The sequence below is a fragment of the Balaenoptera musculus genome, chromosome 21, assembly GCF_009873245.2.
Source record: "Balaenoptera musculus isolate JJ_BM4_2016_0621 chromosome 21, mBalMus1.pri.v3, whole genome shotgun sequence".
Lineage (NCBI taxonomy): Eukaryota > Metazoa > Chordata > Mammalia > Artiodactyla > Balaenopteridae > Balaenoptera > Balaenoptera musculus.
Genome location: NC_045805.1, coordinates 24,104,841 through 24,126,362, shown reverse-complemented (window position 1 = coordinate 24,126,362; position 21,522 = coordinate 24,104,841). Strand labels below are relative to the sequence as shown.

At 40.4% G+C, this 21,522-nt stretch overlaps 1 protein-coding gene across 9 annotated transcripts in view; it reads right to left on the bottom strand.

The window, feature by feature from the left end:
• RBPMS (RNA binding protein, mRNA processing factor) overlaps nt 1-21,522 on the bottom strand; it is a 188,254-nt gene that overhangs the window by 68,739 nt on the left and 97,993 nt on the right. For 6 of the 9 annotated variants that reach the window (XM_036838866.1, XM_036838862.1, XM_036838859.1 and 3 more), the window contains exon 5: nt 6,776-6,926. The exons of the other annotated variants lie outside the window; for them this stretch is intronic. In XM_036838866.1, coding sequence (XP_036694761.1) covers nt 6,776-6,926 — 151 coding nt within the window. The remainder of the gene's footprint in view (nt 1-6,775; nt 6,927-21,522) is intronic. 9 annotated transcript variants of the gene reach the window in all.

The following is a 21,522-nucleotide window of genomic DNA, read 5'->3' as shown; positions in this document are numbered from 1 at the left end:
CATTTCTATCTGAATGATCTGAAAAGCCTCCTAAGTGACCTGTGTGCATGTCCTCCAAGTATAAACAAAGAAGTCAAATATCCTGGCTGATGATGCCATTATTTATTGAAATAAAATACAAACTGTTAAAAAGTGGTCACTCTTATTTTCTGAAATAATGACTTAGAATTAACTACACCAAAACTAAATAAAACTGTCCAGTAGTTCAAGTTGGTCAACTACTTAAGAATACATTTTAGAGTTAATGGACCCTGGCCATCCAAATCTGATACTTGAAAGAGTTATAGTGAAGCCTGATTTTCACTAAGTAGTGACCTGCCCTGAAATCTTGCCCTTACAACTTGATGCGGGTCTCTGGGGTCTTTAATAAACCTTCAGAGGTTTGATTTTAAAGTACCTCCTAAGGAATATCTTAAAAACAGTGATAGCCAAAAGCACCTGTGGGCTGTAAGTTAGGTAGTATGGTATGGTGAGACCAGCAGTGGGTTTAGAGCCAATTAGGTTAAAAATGAGCCGTGTGACTTTGGGAAGGAAAGTAAGTATTTTACACACAGTTCTTAAGGGAATAGCATAGTTGCTCAATAAATGTTTGTTTCCTCTCTTCCCATGCATTTAATAAAAGCCTACGGATCAATCAACCACCTGAATTCCAGCAGCTCAGGAGCTTGCTGGACTCACTTGAGACCTCAGATAGTTAAGAAAGACAGCCCAACAGACATGTCTACCACCACTCCTCTGGTTTCTAGCAAGGTATCTGTGCCACCTGAATACATAGTGCCCTACAGTAAGTGCAACACAGAGAGACCGTGTGAAGGGTTGTGAGAGCCAGATATTACTTCTGCCTGTTCAATCTCAGTGGGCATCAGAACTTTGGCCCAAAGACAAAGAGGTGAATTAAATGATTTTGAAATTCAAAAATCAGAGATACACTTTCATTCTATGCATGCTAAAGGCATGGAAGGATAGACACCAAAATGTTCATGGTGATTGTCTTGGGGTGGTAGAATTTTAGTGACTTACTTTCTTCTTTATATTTTCCTGGACTGCCTAAAAATGTTTTTCCTCTCAGAAGCATGTACTTTTACCATCAGAAAAAACTAAAACTATTTGCATCATGAAGCATAAAACACAAAAATGCAAGGGAGCTGCTTTTCAGAGTAAAAACAAGTCTTGCCCTCCTCCCCACAGAACACCTGCAACTTTGTCTTTCCCTTGCCTCCCTCTACCCAGTTTGGTTAGGTCTTCCTCAGGCCCAGTTGCCATCTTTCTAGATGATCCCGCTCGAGGACAGCAGGTGTGGGATACACAGCCCCCGGTCCTGGTGGCACTCGGTGCACTTTCAGAACAGGGGCGGGGACTATAAAGACACCCTTGGGGGCTTCTCTGGTGGCGCAGTGGTTGAGAATCCGCCTGCCAATGCAGGGGACACGGGTTCGAGCCCTGGTCTGGGAAGATCCCACATGCCGCGGAGCAACTGGGCCCGTGAGCCACAATTACTGAGCTGCGCGTCTGGAGCCTGAGCTCCGCGACGGTGAGAGGCCCGTGCACCGCGATGAAGAGTGGCTCCCGCTCGCCGCAACTGCAGAAAGCCCTCGCACAGAAACGAATACCCAACACAGCCAAAAATAAATAATAAATTAATAAATTAAAAAAAAAAAAAAAGACACCCTTGGTTTTCCAAGCAGCACATGCTGTGCACGCTACCCTGGAAAATGCAGACATGCTGGCTCTGCTCCCTGGGCACAGAGAGCTTCAGTCCAGGCCCTGGAAGGCCCCTATGCCACACAGGTGATGGCTAAGAGATTTCGTATTTGCTGGGTGTTGTCCCTGGGAGGGCACTTGCCAGGTACTTTAAAGACTTTTCTGAACTTTCACAGGATCCCTTCAGACATAAGTCAGAAAGTTCACTTCCCGAAGGCTGGGGTCAGTATTGGACAAATGGGAAATTCCAGTGGTGTGGCAGGAAAACTGGAAAGTGGTCTGATTATTCACCAAAGGCTTATGTGCTTACTAGGTGTTTAAAAGTATCACTCTTATAAAATAAAATTCAAAAAAAAGAAGCCATTAAGATAATCCAAATATAAAAAATAAAATAAAATAAAAGTACCACTCTTAGAGAGCACTGGCTTTCTTTGGGGGGAGGAGATGCGTGTGAGGCTAGGGTGAGGGAGGAGAGTGAGTAGTAAGGAGAGCTTAACTTTACAATTCCTTGCTCTGGTGATTCTCAAAAATGCTTGTGTATCAGAATCACCCGGAGAGCTTTTAAAAATACAGAGCATAAGTCCTGGACCAGACCCGCAGAATCAGAATGCTCAAGGCTGGACTACAGGGATCTGAATTCTGCAAAGTTCTATAGAGCCTTGTGATATTTGCTCCATAAATCTGAACTGAAAAGGGAGGATCTGTCTGACCTAAGGGCTCTGTTGAACATTGGCTGCTTCCACCTTCTAACGGCATTAGAATACGGTATGCCGCAATGTAAACAGATCAAGAGCATTTATTCAATTAAATTCAATATGTATTATGACAAAACTTACCAAATTAGACACTTGAAGTATGTGCACTTTATCATATCCCAATCATACTCATTAATACTGTGAATTTTAAAAGTTTCAAATGAAAAAGCAGAAAATGAAATCTGTGGCATCTTAAAAAATTCCACGTATTTTTCTAGGTGCTAGGATATTGGGTATACAAAAAGCAGAAAAACTACAGGTCTCACAACAAGAGACAAACATACATTCTTCTATGCACATATTAACAATCACTGAGTACTCACTATGTGGCCCCTCTTCCAACTTTTACATTTGTCAATTAATTAATCCTCACCACCGTACGGGTATGTTCAATTATTGCCATTTTATAGTTGAGAAGACTGAGGCACAGAGAGGTTGTCATTAGACCAAAGTTACAAAACTAGTAAGTGACTGGCCAGAATTTATTAAATCCAGGCTCTATCGCTTGATGCATTAGACTGCTCAGGCTGCTGTAACAAAATACCACAGACTGGGTGGCTTAAACAATAGAAATTAATTTCCTCATAGTTCTTGAGGCTAGAAGGCCAAGGTCAAGGTGTCGGTAGGTTTGGCTTCTCCTGAGGCCTCTGCCCTTGGCTTGCATGGCCCTCACATGGGCCTTTCCTCTGTGTGAGCACATCCCTTATGTCTCTTTTTCTTCTTATAAGGTCACCAGTCATATGACTAGCGTCCCCCCTAATGGCCTCATTTTAATTTAATCACCTCTTTAAAAACCTTATTTCCAATATGGTTACATTTGGAGGCAACGCCCAACTGGGAGGTTGGGACTTCAACATATGAATTTGGGTGGGAGCGACACAATTCAACCCCAAACAGCTGATGACTGTGAAACCTCAAGAAAGTTACTGAACCTTCCTAGGCCTCAGCTTCTTCACCTGTAAAATAGTACTACTGAGAATCAAAGGAGATAATTCATGTAAAAGGCTTATTAGCAGAGTGGTGTGACACACAGTATCATTTTAAAGATGAAGAAAACAAAACTCAGAGACCGTGACTCGCCCTGCATTCATCTCTAAAGCAGAGTTCTTACACTTCAGAACACTATTTTCCTGTATAACCAAATGTACAATCCAGCACAATTTTATATAATTTATAAATTTTATACATCTCTTAACTTCCTGCTTTTTCACAGTATTTTTCTTTATTACATAAAAGGGAGTAAGAGAAGGAGAAGCTCAAATTAGTAAGAATTTAGTTAGGGAAGTATACTACTTTCGTGGGATTGTATATAAATGTCATTCACCTTTTCTCCTAATTTGTAAAGACAACTGGCTATAACCACCCAGTGATGACACCTCAGAAGATCAAAACCTACTTTTAACTATCAGGAATGAAAAGCAACTCATTTTTTTGTAAAAAAATTAGGATTGTCCTTTACATTTGCCTAGTACTCTACATATATTAACACCCATTTAATCTTCAACACAATCTTATAATATCGTTCTATTTAGCTCTCATAACAATCACGTGAGGAAGGTATTATTCCCATTTTTCAGCAAGGGAACAGGAGCACAGCAAGGTCAAAGGTTTTTCTTTAAGTTGCAATACTTGCTTTTCTCATCTTTCATGCTTGGCACAGAGCAGGTGTTCAGCAAATAAGGCAGTCTGACTTGGGGCAATCTAGACTAAGCTGCAAGGCATCTCATTTATATCCTTTATATGGGCCAAGTTTCCTGACAACTTTGATCACCACCAACCCCTTGGATTGACAGCTCTTTTAAGGCAGAAACCACGGTCCCCTTCTTCCCCAGTGTCTAACACACCTGGTGCTCATTTAAGTTCAATATTTGAGAAATGAGAGTTCGAGTAAATATTTGTTTGTATAATCGAATCCTAGCACATTCCTCCTTTAGTGATGGCAATGAGTACTTTTCAGCCACCATCATACAAAAAACATCAACAAAAGGAAGCATTTATAAAATCTCTCTCTCATGGCCTGAAACAGAGAAGCCTACAGGCCTTTTCCAACCCCCAAATCCTATGATTCCATCATAGTCTACTCCTGATAGGTAGTTAAACTCACCACCTCTAGTACCAATTATGGGCACAATGCAATTGGATTCGCCAGTACAGAACCACTACAATGTTCTTTCTTAGTTTGTGGTGTGCTTCAGGGAAAACAACAATTTTGCATATGTGACAGAAAAGTTCACAATTTCCAGAGGTAATTGTAATGGATGATAAGGTCGATCTCAGTGGACGGTGTAATTGCTGTCCGTCAAGGCCCCTATGTCATAAAAAGGAGCTATATTGAGAGAAATCAGGCCAACTTATTTTCTCAAGAATACACTGGTGTTTGCGTTTTAAAAAAAAAAAAAACACTTCAAAGTCTGTTTGGCCATGAGCAGTCAGGCAAGTTTCGACCCTGCCATGGAAACTATCTGACCACTTCTGAGCGGTTCAGTACACAGGGAAGGGTGGTAGGCGGAGCCGGCCACAGCAGCGCTCTAAACTCTGCTCGAAGCTCTCCTGTAACTTCAGGGACTTGTGGGTGTCCAGTTTGTTCATCTATCTTGCTTTCATGTACCCTACTGTGAACTGGCATCACCTCTCTGGCTAACTACTTCACAGCTGCTGTAGCAAATTTAGGGGGGAAAAAACCAAAAACCAAACTCTCAGAAAGAAAAAAATTCAATAAAGAACTGAAAGGATAAAAGTATTGCCAGCATTACACTTCCTGTCTGAATGTTTTCAAAATACTCCGAGATGTGAAGCAGGCAAATTCACTAAGTAAAGAGTTACTCTAGGTTGTCTTTTCTAAGTAAAAGTATCCTACAAATACTCTTTTCTGATGCCTTAAAGAGAGAAGAAATTTCAGAAAGAAATGAAGAGGCATACAAATGGAATAATTCTGCACAAAGCCAAATTAAAATACTCAATTTATCGACATCATCACTAATAAATATTTACTAAATATATGCAATGTACAAAGCACTGGGCTAGATGCTGTTTAGAATACAGAATTAGTAAGAAATGTCCATACGTCCTCCTGTAGTACAACTGTACCATAAGATGAAACTTTTGTTTAGATTTCCCAAATAAACAAAGGTTTTAAGTTTCCCTAGGACATGGAAGAACAAAATATTTTTTTTCTCCATTATGATTTCCTGGCTTCATAGAAAAACTGTAGAACACACCGAGGGAGAAACTCTTCTTTTATCTATTAGTTTCCCCTGATACGCAGCAGCTTTTCAAGAGTGACTGAGCTACAGAATGACTGTAATTTCCACAACAACCCGATTAAATCTGACACGCACATGACACGGGGGAGAAAGGAACCCATGTGCCCTTCGATTTCAATAAGAAATGTTGAAGCATACTGTCAAGGAAGGCAGGAAGAAGATCAAGATCATGTGGCTCAGAAAGAAGATCAAGAATGATAGGACGGAAACATTCCAAGTAACAGCAAGGCACTTGGGATTCCTTGAATGCCCTGCCGTATTCAATCACATACGGCCATGCACTGAAAGGAAAAGCTAGGGCCTATCTCACGCCTCACTTCTGCTACTGATTGAGCTTGAGAAAGAAAATTAAGACAACATTTTCAAGTTACTCAATCAAAGGCAGAAATTGTAGCCTGGACATTTAAGGGAATAAGCTCATGAGGTGGGGTAAAAGACTTGTTTTGCAATTAGTCAGTGTCTTTACCCAATGAATTTAAAACAGGAAGCCCCGAATTTTCTTAAAGCTTTACTGGTATTAGTTTGTTAGAACTGACCATTCTACTATATAAATTCTTTGTGTATGTTTACTTTCCCTCCTAGATTTATGGCCAAACTGTTCTCAAACACAGAACAAACTTCTTATTATCTGCTTCTTTCATATTTAATATTCTATTTCCCTGACGCCACAGAACTGATATTCCTCAACAGATGAAGTAAAGTGAATGCTGAGAACCAGCACTCATGGTCCAAGGATGGGGAAACGAATGAAGATTTAAACCCCAAGGCAAACAGGGCATACGCACAATAAGGTCAGATCACATTAAGGAAATCTACAGCACTTAAAACGAAATTTTGTAGTAACAGTACTGATCAAGCTGAACCATCTTTTGGGACAGCCAATCATGAACAAGATTGCTGTATGTGGAATTCAGACAGCAGGAAAAGGCAGTCTCTTCTCAGAAATGGAAAATGATACTCAGCCAGCTGTACGTCCCATGGTGTAATCTCACATAAAGTACGTGAACAAGTCTTACTTATTACTTTTTATCCAAAATGAAAAGTAGATCAACTTACACGGCTCTCTGGCAATGAACTGAGGTACAGTGTTGGGCAGAGGAGTACTAGGGTTTGGAGTCCCTACTAGTTTGTTCTTGGCCATCTTCGTGTTTGCCTTAGCAAACTCTAGTCGTAGTGTTTGTGGAATCTCAGGATCGAAGCGGATGCCCTTTGGAAATAAAGAACAAATGGAAGATGTTTTCATTTCCTTAGAGTCAAACCGGAATGGTGACAAAATAAACACACCAGTAAACCCGGCCTATCAGGGAAAAAAAGTTAGCAAGAGCTCTCATTCTCACTACTTACACAGAATACACGAAAACCCATAACACAGCATGTCCACAAAGTCAAGGAGATTTAGTTTACTGTATTAAAATTTTAGTTGCATGGTTTTTCATCTATTCCTTTTCTTTTTGGACTAAAACTTTCAGGTTCAAATTTTAAATCTGGACCAGCGAATGCCTAGCATAGTTAAAAACTAATTAATGGCTACCAATAAGAATGAATTAATGTAAAGCCCTGTGTAATACTGGAAAAGTCTAACACCTGAAATCGTTAAGAGGCAAGGCTTTGACCAGTGTTTAAAACAATGTTAATTCTTCAATGTCTTAGTTTCATCACCTATAGAGGGGGAAAATTCCCATCCTTTTCTAACTGGAGAGCTTTCATATGGGTGATACATGTACTCTGAGTTACTAAGTAGCCAGGAACTAAACAGTTTTAAGATTTCAGTATAACTAGTATCATTTAATTCCAGTTAGCTTATACATTTATATGAATGTCTTGATGTGGTAAGGTCCTGATTTTGATTATAGCTGGCTTATTAGCTACATGCATAGACAGACAACAGATTATATGGGCCAAAGAGAGGGTAGTAATTTCAATTACCTTTAACCCTATTATTGCAGTTTACCTAAGCCAAATATATTCAATAAAATAAGTCACAAACACTATAAAATACAAGATTTGGGGCAAGATAAATCTATTCTGAAACCCTCCCACCATTCAAGAATGCCTTTATTACTGAGCATAATGAATAATCTCGATATTTATGTCCAATGCTATGATTCTGGACCCCAACAATAGTATCAAAAAGACACCCCAGAATAGTATGGTGCATAAATGTGCATTCAAAACAGACTTAGGTACCATGTTTGTTTGTATGGCATGTTCTGAAAAAGGAGTGAAGTTCTGAAAATGAGTATCTTAAGAACACAGGTTCTCAGTTTAGCACCCACGTGGGCCTGGGCGCCCCAAAGCCCCTTTCTTCTATTAGCTTGAAGACAAGAGCAATTTCCACAAGAAATTAGTAAGAGTCTCTAACTCTGTAGACCAGGATGAACAACTCTGAACTTCTCGAGCTCAGCTCTAAAGATGGGAGGAACAGCCTGTGACTTGATGGGAGCGGCAGTAAGACAAATAAGGGGGTTGGGGTGGGGAGCGGAAGGAAAGCGAGGCCCTCAGGGAGGCACAACTACAGCCCAGAGCCCTGACCCACACATGTCCTGGAGTGGGTGAAATTTCCAACTGAAGGCACAAACAGGTGAGGGTGCACAAGAAGAAAAGGAATCCTCTTGTGCAGCCCTAACCAATGACGAAAAGGGAAAAGGGGGTGCCAGCTATATGAAATATAAAAAGAAATTCTTTCTTTAACTGGTCTCGGTTTCCGTTTTAATGTGAGAAACCTCAGTATTATCTTGAGAAAAATGTACATAAGGGGAAAAAGACAAAGCAGCATCCTGAAGCAGTGTTTGCTTCCATTCACTTCCACTATGAGCATTTCACTCTATCAAAGCTGACATCAACAACAGAGTAAATATTTCCAAATACGGATCTGAAGAGCTGTGGCCTTTGCTGGGAGATGAGCATAGTCCCCGCTGTCATTTAAAGGTATGCTGTGGAAGGACCTGCATATTCATATCACACCGCATCCAACTACACATAGAAGCAACTTGCTATCAATTTCCGAGTGTCCTCCTTGGCACTTAACTCCCCCATCCTTCCTGTGAAGCAGCAGCTTTCCTAATAACCCTGAGCCCCCATCCACGCGAGCAGCATGGGTAACATGAGAAGACCATCCTGGGACCTGTCAGGGGGCCTCTGGAGTCTCTAGCGTCAGAGAATGGGGCTGGACATCTGCATTCTATGCCTCAGCTCTTTCACTGATGTGCCAGAGCGGTTCATCAAGGCTACATACAACGTGCTTGCCTCTTACACAACCTGGTCTCGTGACTCAGGTCCTAAAACATGCTTAACTGAGCCCCCCCTACTCCCCACCCCCGTCTTCATACCCCTCCTCCCGGTGTGAGCTAAAATAACACCACCATCATGTTCCAAATCAAAGTTCCAGCTCTTTATTTAAAAAAAAAAAAAAAAAAACAAAAAAAACTCAGAAGTTAAAATGACCTAATTTGTTTGGCAGCTTATTCAGAGGCCGGAGGCTTAGAACACAAGTCACATTCCTCTAACATCTTTAGCAGCAATACCATATTTGGTAATCAATATCCTGCTCAGCTCAGTTTCTATCCAGAGGGACTAGCCAAGCCAAAAACATTGTAAATGTTAAAGGATGAAGAAGAGGAGGCAGAGTGGGGCAGGGGCAGGGAGAACATGGAAGTGAAGAGGAAGAATGAGGGGAGAAAGAGGAAGACAGGAAGGAGACAGATAGAAAACAAAACAAAACAAACAAATCCCCTTGTGCTTTTAATTAAAGCCCAATAAAATTATTCTCTGGCCACAGTGACTTCTCATTAAATGCTGTCAGGATAAGATTACTACTAAATCAAAGGGGGAGCCTGTGCCTTTCAAAATCAACTTTTTCCTCTATTGCCTATAATTCACCAAAACCCTTCTGATAAGTGAACAGAAACGTTTCTCTTCCAATTGTAAATGGTGTCTTATTTCCTTGGTGTCCAAAAAGGACAGTTTCTAGATATCAGTATGATATCAGTTTGAGAAGTTACTTAGAAGCAACCCAATCTGACTGGCTATAGGAACAGCCAATAGTCTCTCCAAGATGGCCTAGAACACTGTGACCAAAGCAACACAGGTTCACTGTGATCTACAAAGGCTAAACTCCCTACCCAGGGCAAACTCTGGGAGATAGCAAGTATCCTTAGTAGTCTACTATACCTAAGAGTATATCAGGGCAGTAGCAAATCCATATGCTTATGTGTCATAGACTGAATGTTTGTGTCCTCCCCAAATCCATGTTGAAGTCCTAACTCTCAATGTGATGGTATTCATAGGGGTAGGGCCCCTACGAAGAGATTAGTGCCCTTGGGAGAAGAGGAAGGGACTCCAGAGACCTCTCTCTCCAGGAGCACACACCAAGGAAAGTCCACGTGAGAACACAGTGAGAAGGTGGAGTCTGCACAAACCAGAAAGAGGGTCCTCACCAGACAGTGAATCTAATGGCAACTTGATCTTGGACTTTCTAGCCTCCAGAACTCAGAGAATTAATGTTGTTGACACCACCCTATCTGTGGTATTTTGTTATGGCAGCCAGAGCTGAGATACCTTAATAACACGGTTTTCTTTCCTGCACCATAGTTCCTAAAATATCTCACAGTACGCTTTCTGAACTTTCTACAGTCTCGTCCAGGTAACTCTCCTCTTCTCCACCAGCCTCATCCCCAGCCCCACCTTTTCCCTCAGTCCAAGTGACTCAGCCCATAGGAACACTTGTATTCAACCACCTTTGTTGATACATGTGATTACTGGAAGTCCTAACAGTTCAATCTCAAAAGCTACAGAGAGCAATTAGAGGCTTAAAGGACAATTCAAACCCTGTATTTGCATACTGTAATGCTCTAAACTCAAACAGAGTATATTATTGCATTTAGGACTCTGTTGAGGGAATTCTTAAAAATCCTCTTTTTTCCTCCTTCTCTTTCTCCTAAAATTAAAGCTTAAGAACTCTCTGTAAACAGAAAATCTTGAAAAAGAGAATTTTCTGAATTGTAGACCTAGACCCCTCAATGCAAATTTGTGCTTCCTATTTAAATTGAATTAAGATTCTCAGCAAGTTACAGAGCTTTAAAATGCCATTTTATTGCTCTACAAACTATATCAAAGGCCGGAGTCCTAGAAGGATAAGGGAAGAGCTAGTATATAATAAAACACAAGGAAATGGGCAAGGTAAAAGGAAATCACCAAATCCTGAAGACCCAAGCTTACAGGAATGTAGAGAGTCACTGTAAATGAACTGCAGCTCTTTCAGTGACTTTCTGGAAGACAAAATGGAGAAGCTATTAATTAAATGTGCTGCAAAGCTCAGATCCCAAGTAGCTCTCCTGTTTCTCTAGCTGTGGTGATACTGGCTTCTTATGCACATAGGCTGTGCTGGAAAAGATTTATTGGCTGCAAATCGTGGATTTGGAGCCGTATGATTATTCTGAACATAAAGGTTCAACACCGTTCCAACTCCTTAGTAGTGTCACGGTATTAATGTCATGCCACAAGAGTGGGATAAATATTAGTCAGGAGTTTATTCATTGAATAATGGGGGAAAAAAGAGAGAAGGGCTATTCTAGAATGATTTAAATACCCTTAGAGGCCTACCCTCATATGCAATGTGTGGTCCTTGATTGAACAACCAGATATAAAAGACCTCTCATGGGAAAATGAAGAAAGCTGAATACAGAATGGGCATTCGGCGATATCTGGGAATTGTCCATTTTATTAGGTGTGATAAAATGGTAATGTAGGAAAACGTCTTTAGTTTTTGTACTGAAATACAAAGAAAATATAATGACAAAATGTCATAACATCAGGTATTTACTTTAGAATACTTAGAAAAAATGGAAGCAAATGCAGCAAAATGTCAAGTTGGTAAATTCTGATGGATTAACGGATATCCATTACTATGCTCTCCACCTTTTGGTATGCTTGAAATTTCATAATAAAAAGTAAAAACAGAACAGATTCAACCAAGCACATAAGGTTTGTCATGTACTAGAGACACAAGGATCAGTGAAAATAAGTCCTGCCTTGAGGAGTTCAGACCTCAGGCTCTGGTGAGGGAGCTGTACAGGTAAACTGATGGTTAGACAAACAGACAAACACAATGTTTAGGACTCCAGGGGAAACAGAGCCACGGCCCTGAGTGACTGGGGACCAGGAAGGCATCACAGAGGAAGTGACAGAAGAGCAGAAATTTACCAGGTGGTAGTCCAGGAAAGAGCTCAGCAAAGTTCTGTATGACAGGATGTGGAGAGGGTGTGGATGTGTGTGGATGTGTGTGTGTGTGTAAAAGACTGCACAAGCACTGGGATGAGATCACGAGGAACTTTCAGGTCATGAGTGAGGACTCGGAGTATCTGCATGCCTGAGCCGCTAAAATTTTTTAAACTGGGGAAATATTATGATCAGATTTATGTAGTAGAGCGTGATCCTCAAATGTTAGCACGTATCAGAATCATCTGGAAGACTTCCTGGACACAGAGTGCTGAACCCGCGCCTCCAGAGTTTCTGCTTCAGTAGGTCTGGGATGGGACTAGAGAATCTGCATTTCTAACAAGTTTCCAGGCTGATGCTGATACTGCTTGTGTAGGGACCACATCTGAGAATCACTGCAGTGCAGGACACTCTAGTGGTGGAAGGGCAGCTGGACTTAAACGAAAGACGGGAACACACCAGACGCGAAGCAGTTCAAACAGCCCTGGAAAGAGGTCGGTTGCGATAACTGCTCTGCTGGCCCTTCTTCTCTGGGAAGCACCCAGAGGCCAGCATCCAGGTTCTGTGCCCTCACTCCCCTAGTGACAGCTGACTAGTTAAGGGACAGACAGATGCGGCCCACAGTGACCAAACATGTTTTTTCTTCTGAGGATTTCAACCTTGGGTATAAAAATACAGAAAATGGAGGTGGCTGGAGCTGAGTTACCCTAACAGTCTCCCACTAGAGAAAAGGTCTCTAAACTCCTGTCACTGAGGTCTTCAGAGCTGTCCTAATGCCGGATGGAGTCTTGTTTACTTGGTACATCCTTCAAATCTGTGAGCTACAGCCCAGTGTCTTTACAAATGGTTCTACCATTAAAGTAAGTGGGTTTATCCGCCCTTGACAACTCGTTTTAGAGACAAAGGAAGCATTCATTTAGAGGGGAAAAAAAGGGAAAGAATGAGGCAAAGCTACATATATTTACTGAGAAAGATGTCATGGCAATATGAGGTTTAAAAAAGAACAAGATACTCAACAATGTTTAGTAGCATTAGAAGGAGGAGACTTTGCATATGTACGAGTGTGTGAACCCAGGAATGTTTATAATGGGACAACCACCGCGTTAATAGTGGTAACTTTGGTGGCAATGTCAGGGTGGGGAGGGGATTTCTAGTCTGTATGATTTTGTATCGTTTGAATTTATTACAAATATGTATAATTTATAAAGTTATAATTTACAGGATCTGACACAGGTTAAAAGAAGAAAGAAGAGGGAGAGAGCGGGAATAAAAGGGTTCCTGTGGAGTGCTAGCAGAGCCAGAGGAGAACTAACAGTGACAGATATCCTGGCAGACGGCACTCAACCAGGTATGTTGGTGCTTTCTGCTTAGTTCTTAAAAAATACTTACTTTGAAATAATTTATTTATGGAAAAGTTGCACACATAGTACAAAGAATTCCTGTGTACCCTTTGCCTAGATTTCCCCATACACCTTTGTCCTCCCTGAACTGTTTAAGAATATGTTGAAAGCACGATACCCTTTACCCTTTACAGTTTGGCTTCCTAAAAGCAAGGACATCTCTTTGTGCTGCTGATTCAGGATCTAATCCAGAATCATACATAGCATTTAGCTGTCATCTCTTTAAGTCTCCCAGAATATTTCCCTCAGTCCTTGTCTTCCGTGACCTTGACATTTTGGAAGAGTACAGGCTATTTTTTTTTGTAGACTGTCCCTCAATTCGGGTTTATCTGATTTGTTCCTTGATTAAATTAAGGTTACAAATTTTTGGCAGGAATATCACAGAAGTGTCATTCTCAGTGCATCCTATCAGGAGACACATGATGTCGTTTTTGTCTCATTACTAGCGATAATAACTTTGATCACTTGCCAAGTTTCTCCACTGTGAGGTTACTATTTTTTCTCTTTTTAACTAATAAGTATCTCATAGGGAGATAACTTTGAGACTAAATATTTTGTTTCTCAAATTTTAACATCTATTGATCTATTGTTTTAACATCTATTGATAATTTTTACCTGAAGCAATCTTTACTATTGTGATTGCCAAATGGTGAGTTTTCTAATCCTATCATTCCTTTCATATTCATTAGTCTTCTACTCTAAGGAAAACCTTACCCTTTGGCCCTGTTTATTATTTATTCCTTTCTACATTCGTTTGTTCATTCACTCACACATCAGTACAGATTCATACCTTATTTTATGATTTATAACTTATTACTATTATTTGTTTTGTTGCTCAAATTGTCCCAGACTTATACGGAAACACACGTTTTCACATCCATATCTATTTAGATATATTAAAAACACAAGTTAGTACTGATACCTCCAATTCCAATCCAACACCATTAGGTTAATTCTAGCCTTCCCTCTCCAAATTTGTACTGGTAACTCCTTCTCTGAATACTAGCTCTCATTATCCACTATACATTTACTTATTCGCTCAACACGGGAATGAAGTTTCAGAATCGCTAAACAATATCAACATAAAAAGGAAACCTATTAACTACAGTTCAGTATATATAGTTCTTTTCGTCTTAGGCCTAAAAGTATATAGCCAATATGTACATTCAAGAATTATTTGGAAAAAAAAAAAAAAAGAATTATTTGGGTCAGCTCTCCCCATTCTTCCCAACTTCACTGTGGTTGTGTTATTCACTTGAAATAGATTCATTTGTTTGTGTCTGCACTGTTTGGGGTCTCCCCGTATTCTGTTGTCTTCACTTTCTCTCTCTGTATATTCATAGCAGGTAAAACTGTTTTACCACTTGAGAAGTTAAAGTTGATTCATCAACCCCTCCATCTTTTACCCATTTCTGAATTTCTGGTTATGAATTTATGAATAATTTTACGTATGTTGACTAAAAAGCCGAGGACTCAGAATTTTAACATCTCCCCAACCTGTTGTGACTTCCTGAGACACCCAATCTTTTGAAGGAAGTTTCTAAAGTACCAAGGTTTTCAATGTTGTTTATTGAACTTAATTTTTTAATTAATTTTCAATTACTAATTGAAATATGTTGAAATGTTAAAAAAGAAAAAAGGGGGGGAAGGGGTAAAGAAAATTGGGGCTAAAATTGCTGTAATAAATATTGCTATAAAGGTTCAGTTAAGTTCGAGGCCTGAATGAACCTGGGTTGATGTCCAGGCTTCTCCCGTTGAGTCCTGGGCCAAACGCCTTTACAGTGTCCCGATATGCGCAAATTCAAATGTTTAGAATACTATCCCATTTGGGTGAACTACATGAAACTCTACTGGAAAGCAACAGGTTGCCCCTACTGTCCACTCCACCGCCAGCGGACTCTGCTCTCCTCTGAGACACAGCCACAAGTGACCCATTTCTTCTAGAGCTAAGGTCATTTCCTATCAGAATCTCCTGGTGTTTCACACACACCCCATTCTGACCCAGTAATCCAGTGGATCTGAGGCTTCGGTATTGAACCAGATGAAACTACCTTCTTGTGTGTAGAATAAAAATAGTAAAGTAGCAGCAATCTCATAAGAGTCAATTTAATATGATGGCTGAGATTCCTGGTTGATTCTAATAAGCTTCTTACTGCCCTTTTCTCTATACCCCACTCCAAACGAATATCCACTGCTGCTGTAAGGAATGTGGAGCATCCAGAAAGCCCTGCCTAGCCAGGTGTCTATGCTGAAGGGGAGAAATAATGTTCCTCGTTCAGGTTATAGGTTTTAACCAATTCATTCGGACTTTCTAATACAGAATGAGAATAATTTGTCACCAGAAACTGTGTATGCTGTACAATAAAATCCTGGTGTAGGAAAATCCTAGTATTTCTTTTGTAATAATCTGCTCGGTTCTTCCCTAGCCTTTAGGACTTCCTTTAACCTTTACAGATGAGGTTAATGAAACCCCCATCCTGTGTCCAGGAAATAAGGAAAGGAGCTCAAATCAAGGTCAAACTTAGTAATAATACCTCTCTGATCGTGTAATAATCTCAGTACCTGGATCCTATCTCCCTGCTCCACACCACCCGCCTTATCTCGGTTTCTGGTACTAAAGCCCAGGTCATCTGAGGGCTGGAGTTCTGATATGCCTCTTCAGGTTTACTCAAACAGAGACCCGGGTAAATCTCCAGGGCTGCTTCAAAAACTGCTGTCAAAACCACCAAGCCTCGGAGCTCCACCAGGTGGTAGCTGATATACCTGGTGCCCACTGACCTTTCTATTACTGAGGCGTGATTATCATCCTACAAGGCAGAAGAAATCAGAGAGCATAGTGGGATTAGGGGGTGGGGTGGTAAAGTGATTTCCTTCTAAATTATCAGAATTATCAAGCATTAAACAGAGAAGTTGAACCAACACTGCTAATTTCTGTAAACAGTAGTACATAAAACAAGATCCATAGGGAGGGAAGAACTAAATCAGTTCTCAGGAGTAACTAAAGAGAAAGGCATACTCTGCTGAGGTTGTGGGGATTTTGCAAAGCACTTATATTCCAACTCACTGAGATCATGACTTGGTTGAGCTTTAGTAAACAACTACCCAGTTTCTCAGCAACCAAGAAACCAAGATGGCGTCCTCATAAACTAACCCTTAGTGCTCCAACACCAGTTCCCTCCACTTCAGTTGACTAGAACAAGCTAATAAATTACTTCCTTCCCCTACTGCTGACTAGAACAAGCTCATAAATAAATGAGAGAAAATGATTCTTATTACTTATTCTTGTACACATTGTACTCAAAAGATTTCCAGTCATAATAGTATGTGGGGGAAGATATAGGCAAGGTATTCAGAGGTTGGATACGGCTTAATTATACTATGCTACATTCAAAAGATTTTTCATTCAAGCACAAAAATGTATTTAAGTCCTTTCTTGCCAAGTGACCAAACACTGAGGTCTCTTATTTATGACTTAAGTTTCTATTTAACGTTGACTTAACTAAAAATTCAACATTCTTATTTTTAAAGTTTCTGGAATAGTTTCTGCTATTATAGATATACTTCATACAGCTGTTATTAAAAATAATTCACATACCATAAAATTCACCCTTTTGCATTAAATTTAATGATTTTTAGTACAGTCACAGAGTTGTGCAGCCATCACAATACATCTTTGGAACGTTTTCATCGCCCCAAAAGGAAACTGTACCCATTCTCACTTACTGCTCATTCCTCCCTCTCCCTCCTCACTCACTCTCCTCCCCCAACCACTAATCTACTTTCAGTCTCTGAGAAAGTACCTATTCATACTGGATATTTCCTACAAACGGAATCATACAACACGAGGTCTTTTGTCACACTGGTTTCTTTTAATCAGAATGTTTCCAAGGTTCATCCACTGTTTATTGCTGAATAATATTCTACTGTACAAACATTCCACATTGCGTTTATCCTTTCATCAGTTGGACATTGGGTTGTTGTCACTTTTTTGGCTGCTATGAACACTGTGTACACGTTTTTGTGTGGATATATGTTTTCAATTCTCTAGGAGAAGAACTGCTGGAGCATATAGTAACTCTATGTTAACTTTTCTGAAGAACTGTGAAACTGTTTTCTGAAGTAGCTATACCATTTCAATCCGACTATCAATGTATGAGGATCCCAATTTTTTCACATCCTCATCAATGCCTGTTATTATTGCCTGTCTTTGTCTTCGCCATCCTAGTAGGTGTGAAGTGGTGTCTCAATGTGGCTTCGATGTCCATTTCTCTATGCTTGTTAAATTTTAAAACATTTTGTAAAGAGGATTAAGAATAAAAGCCTTCTATTTTCAAACAGCATTTTGGTCACAAGGAAAGGAAGTAACCTGGGGACCACAAATCATTCAACATATAAAAGGGAATGAAGCTGAAAGAATTAACATTTACCTTTTAGAGTTAAAAAGAAGTTGGAAATATTAACTGTTCTCTGAAAATTATTGATAGACATGTCACTCCCATCAGAAACTGAGAGGAGGTAAATACATACTTCAGAGATATTCTGACGTCTCAGGGGACCAAAAAATATATTTACAGTTTTCTGAATACATTCAGCTTTCTCTTCTAAAGGCAGCATAAAACATTCAACAGAATTAGAAACAGACTCTACGCGAGGTATATGCAGAAGTTTCCCCAGGATTCTGAAAACAATTGTTACATTCAGTCAGAGCCTTAAAATGGCTCAGTGACAGGCCAAATAGAAACACACACCTGGGTAACCTGTTACTATGGAGTGGATGGGGCTCATTCAGAGACAACAGTGTGGAGGGAAGTTAAGAGAAGAGCTGTATGTTATAGATAAAGAGAAGATGATTGAAGAAAAGGAAATGGGGGGGGGGGATCAATCCCACAATCCCACAATTTCAAAAGTTTCTCCTAACTCAATACTGTTTCTGAAAATGAATGAGTAGAATTTTTCTACCATTTATAAAATGTCATTGTACTGCAAGTGAAAATTTGTGATGCCCAAACATTTAAAAAAAAAAAATCTGAATAAAAGAGCACAGAAGGGGGGAACTGGTGGCAAACTGGGTTAGGTTCTCTGATACTAAATATTGAGTACACAAAGCATGAAATCCACAGAATTTAGTATTACATTTTGGGGACCTCCTAATCTAGTAGTTTTCAACCACGGGTAGTGTTCCTCACCGCACCTGTCTCCCACCCCCCACTATCCTGCACACTCCTTAAGGATATTTGGAAATGTATGAGAGCATTCAGTGGGCAGAAAATAATAAGGATGCTAAACTCCTACAATGGGCAGGATAGTCCCATGCAGTATAAGAGCTGCCCCATCCAAAGTGCCATACGCTCTCCAACATACATGAAGAAATGAACATGCAGAAAAGTCAAGTAATCTGCCTAAATTCCCAGTTAACTACTGGTAGAATAAAGATCGGAATTTAATTTTGATTCCTGTTGACTGTGTGCGTGTGTGTACATTACAGCTCTGTGAAGTTCCTTATATAACAAAGACGACATTATTTTCACATAATAATGGAGGTTGTTGTTCAGTTGCCACTGTGCTAAAATTTAGATAGACGTGAGTTCCAACAGAAAATGAACAAGTGAGGAGAAGAATCCATCAGGCGTAAACCATATTTCATGCTTTTCCTAAATAAGGGCATTGCTTGCAGAAACATCAGTACTGTTAATAAAACAGCTTGTGCTACTGGGGCATTGTCCATTGAGAAACTATCAGACCAATTACGCCTTGTTCTTTTTCTTAATCCAACTACCTCAGAGTGCTTGCCCTGGATTTACCTAGAATAATCTGATTTACTACTCACTCCTCCTCGCCTAAGCAGAGTCATTTGGAAAGAATGTGTCCCTCTCCACTGGTAACATATCTAGATCATACTTGAACAAAGAGACCCCTTTCCAAAGGGCTCTCTGGGCTTGTGTGGCTATGCGAGTTGGAGCTGGGCTATAAGGCCAGGTACAATTCCTGCTCCACTGACTAATTTAAAAGTCTTCCAACAAGTATTAGGTTTCTAGATGTCTTATAGTCCCTCGTTTTTAACCCCTTGAATTAAAAAAAAATCCGCAGAATTTTGTTTTTTTAAACCAGATGTTCCATAAGATACAATGAAACTTTATCTTGTTTGGAAATTTTTAGTGAAAGGAATATCCATGTCTAGCCTAAAATGTCTCCAGAGGCTTACCCTTGATTTGAAGCCTATGTAATTCCTCCTCCGATAATACTGTAGAACAAGCTCAGGTCTCTGAGTGTTATAATGGAATCAGCTTGGCCGTGATAGAGAAACTCATTCTCATTCCTCACTAGCCAACCTGAGCCTGGAATAAAAGAATTTTTATATTTCTTTTTTTCTTTTTTTTTTTTTTTAAATTTTATTTTTATTTATTTATTTATTTACTTATGGCTGTGTTGGGTCTTCGTTTCTGTGCGAGGGCTTTCTCTAGTTGCGGCAAGTGGGGGCCACTCTTCATCGCGGTGCGCGGGCCTCTCACAATCGCAGCCTCTCTTGTTGCGGAGCACACGCTCCAGACGCGCAGGCTCAGTAATTGTGGCTCACGGGCCCAGTTGCTCCGTGGCATGTGGGATCTTCCCGGACCAGGGCTCGAACCCGTGTCCCCTGCATTGGCAGGCAGATTCTCAACCGCTGCGCCACCAGGGAAGCCCGAATTTTTATATTTCTTAGTGACTAGGCCACTTTTAAAATACACTTTATCCTTGGCTTCATTTTCATGTGAACAAACTGTAGAACTCAAATTCATACCCTTGCAACACTAAGCCACACTCTTAAGATAAAACCTACAAAGGTTTCCGTTAGGACAGATCTGACCCAACAACAAAATGAGGGAAACTTTGTTTCTGACCACCCCGCTCCCCTAATCCAGAAGGACTAGAAAAACAAAAAGAAAATGGTCTTGGTGGATCCCCTTCCAATTACTGGTGAAAGAATCAAGAAAACAGGTTCTCCAGAAGTATCATCAGTGGCAGTGAATTATAGTGACAATTATAAAGGAGATACCCCACTCAAGGACACAACCAATTTTGGGTAGAACCTCCCCCCAAAAAAGAGGCTTAAAATGTGGCAATTGTGTGGGCATTCATATCTACCTCCACTACCGAAACTGGATATGTTTATTTAACCTTTTTATGTGCCTCAGTTTCCTCATCTGTAAACTGGGAATAACACTCCATACCTCATAGGGTTGGATTGTAAGAAAAAATGGTTAGATTAATGCTGGCCTATGAAACACTCCTGTGGCCAGCTAAAGAGCTGTTCCTCCTAACATGGACTCATAGGGGTTTCTTCGTCTTTGGACTTTCTGGAAAGGTGCTTCTACCACTTGTAAAAGAGAAGGATGTGATTCATGCTCAACTATGAGATTTCCTCCAACTGCAGGAAGCGGGATACCTGAGCTGCTGTTTTGAGGAGATGGTGCTGTACAGGTTCAAAGAATTCTTTTATTCCACCTGGTTTCATTTCCCCCACAGGGAACGGATGTGTGTCCTGCTTCTCTTGCCTATTTCTATTGGTTCTCACAGTCTGAGTAGCTCTTGGGAGACTGGCTGGTAACTCCAGAGACGGGATCCACTATGGAGGAGAATTAGGGAAAAGTACCTAATTTGGAGCTATCTGGGTCTCCATATCTGGTGACTTGACCACTCACCACAGCTAAATTTCCTTCTTTTCCACTAAAGCACACTTTTTGTTAGGCAGCCATTCCCTGTGTACATAACCATGCCCGGGAAGAATCTGCTTTGCATAGGACAACTATAAAGTCATGACAGGGCCTTTGAAGAAGCTATAAACTCAATCTTTAACATGTCAAGAGAATCAGAGTCAAACGGAGTTTATTTTCCCAAGGGTCGAGAGGGCATGATCGTTTGAACTTCTGCCACTACGTTCTCAAACTGTCCTGAAAAGGATGACTGAGAGAGCCGGGCCCTGGCGATGTTAGGAAGAGGATGTCTCCACTTCACGCAGAGTCAGTTACCCGTTAAAGCAGTATTTTACAGTGACACTTTGAAATAGATAATATTACACGGAAAGAAACATAGGCCAGAGTGCACATAGTATTCTTTCATTCAAGAATCCTGACGTTAACGTTTTTACCCTGAGGGCTCTGAAGGTAAACAGGGGGTCAACTGTTCTGGTAGGGACAAAGGCATCTCTCG